At 33.0% G+C, this 2342-nt stretch overlaps 1 protein-coding gene across 2 annotated transcripts in view; it reads right to left on the bottom strand.

The window, feature by feature from the left end:
* Positions 1 to 858: 858 nt before the first annotated feature.
* LOC101491945 (eukaryotic translation initiation factor 4G-like) overlaps positions 859 to 2342 on the bottom strand; it is a 9220-nt gene continuing 7736 nt past the window's right edge. For both annotated transcript variants that reach the window (XM_004492180.4, XM_004492181.4), the window contains exons 9-10: positions 1741 to 1935; positions 859 to 1651 (exon numbers count right to left, since the gene is read on the bottom strand). In XM_004492180.4, coding sequence (XP_004492237.1) covers positions 1321 to 1651; positions 1741 to 1935 — 526 coding nt within the window. In that variant the 3' untranslated portion in view covers positions 859 to 1320. The remainder of the gene's footprint in view (positions 1652 to 1740; positions 1936 to 2342) is intronic.

The following is a 2342-nucleotide window of genomic DNA, read 5'->3' as shown; positions in this document are numbered from 1 at the left end:
ATGCGCCCCTCTTATATGCTTTGATGATAAGAATCAATCCAACATTCTTGCCCTTGATTTTTTCTATAATCGAAAATCTATTTTCTTCTCTTACAAATCCTAGAAACCTTTGTGCACTCAACGTTTCTGAATTTTGAGATTTGGAGAGACATTTGTCCATGTTTCAAATGTATCAAACAACGTTTACACTACATCATCACTGCTTGTGAGCATCAACATTTTTTTAACAAAAATAAAATTAAGGTTTAAGTTGCAGAATTTTAAAAGATAAAAGATAGATTTAGAAAGAAAAAATAAATAATTAAGCTGTTACAACTAAATAAGATAAAAGACAAAATATAATATTACTTTTAATTTACTTTGAGACATGTCAAACGGACAACCCTTTAAGTGGGCTAAGAGACCAAATCAAGGCTAGATCAAACAATCTAAAGAAATTTTGTTAGTTAAGATAAGACTTGAACCTTCAATTTTTATAACATATTAGATAAAATTATACCTCATATTCCTAAAATTATACCTCTACTTCTACATTTGATTCAAACCCTCAGTTTTACCTCATTTAAAAAATAAAACATCTAAGTTTGATAAAAGATTTTCAAAAAACCACCAATTTGAACCTAATTTTACATAAACAGGGATAAACTTAATTTTGAAATTTTTAAAACAAATTCGGAATTTTACGAGGTAGAAGATATTTATTTCAAAGTCAAGGGTAAATTTAGATTTTGAGTTTGTAAAGAGTAAAAGGTTGTGTAATCTACCCGCTAAACGTCATAGCTTATAAATTTATTATGCCGTCACTTTACCAATATACTACACAATTAGTAATTTGACTATTTTTTTCAAGATAATGTATAGGGTTAAAATGTAAAATTGAATTTTAGCAATTACAAACGAAACTAAAAATCACCTATGAGAACTCGTTAACTTTTTCTGTGCTATGCCCATTTACATAAATAGGAAACTAGTACATACATAAATAACCAGCATATTTTAAAATTATGTACCACTAGGCAACATGCATTGCCGCACACTTTTTTACTAAACCAGAGAAACCTTTTTGTATAATAAACTTTGATGCTGCAATTCAATACTATTAGAAAAAATGTAAAACCCATGACAAACATTATACTAGTATATCCCAACCTAAAATTTCTGATGCTTAACTGTGTTTTCCACAATTGCAGAGAAAATATTATTTAACAGAATTCCGAGCATAAAATTATCCCCATCACCACCCCGCGGAGAAGAGCATTTCTGCAAATTGGAGTATCCTAACAGCACTAAGACATAAATAAAATTTCACCATCTCTATCCCTAAATAAATTTTTCTAGCTTCCGTGATTTAATCGGTTGTGGTGGCCGGAAAGTCTGCAACTGCAAGTTGGAGCTTGTCTGGATCTCATTCAAAATGGCATCGCCGTTGTCGGTTTGTATCACTTCCAAGGTGCTTCCAAGAACATCAGCTGCAAGTCCAATTTGTAAGAGGCTTCCTGGTTCCTCTCCGCCATCGTGTATTAGCCGCCCAATCTCTTTCAAAGAGACTACATCCTCTGTAATAACTTTGGCGAAAATGCGGCCAAGAAACTCTGGTGCTTTCGGTGCATCCGTAACCACATCTTCCAAAGTAGTTAGAACAGATTCAAACCTAGCCAAGATAAATAGGAATGAGCAACAATTTCAAATTTTTAAATTCACAATGACAGATCTTAATACAAGTTATGAAATAAATCTCACCCTTCAATGAGTTGGGCTTGACTTAAGGTGCCACCATGAGGTTTTGCAAGGTCGATCAGCAGTTTGGCTAAAAGATCTCTCTCTGTGTCCTTTCTCTCGAACGAGTCTGTGACCCAGAGAGAAACCATGGAAGGATGAAAGCTTGGAGAGTTCAGATCTTTGATGCATAAAACAACTTCGTTCACATCTCTAGCACTGAATTGAGTCCATAACTTAAAATCAGATCATTGTGTGACAAGACAAGATGACAGAAAAATAAATCACCATTTAACACTACACAAATTAGAAAACAACTTATCCACTTGTAATTGTATTTTATAAATAATTATATAGCTACAAAATATCAACTCATCTCCTTAGGACACTTGTTAAGATATAAAAAGGAAATTTTGTATTGGAAAAAACAAAATTTAAGCTTTGCAAAAGTTAAATAGACAAGTTCCATACACTATGCCTAATTATATAGCTGTAAAATATGGTTGTGTATATCATATGCATACGAAATGCATATTTCGTTCAGATTTACAATTTAATAGTTTCCAGCTATGTTGCCAATCGCGCCATGATCGCGTCCACTGTGACGCTTCCTGCCAGCGAGCCAT

The sequence above is a fragment of the Cicer arietinum genome, chromosome 3, assembly GCF_000331145.2.
Source record: "Cicer arietinum cultivar CDC Frontier isolate Library 1 chromosome 3, Cicar.CDCFrontier_v2.0, whole genome shotgun sequence".
NCBI classification, from domain to species: Eukaryota; Viridiplantae; Streptophyta; class Magnoliopsida; order Fabales; family Fabaceae; genus Cicer; species Cicer arietinum.
This window is presented reverse-complemented; position numbering and strand designations above follow the sequence as displayed.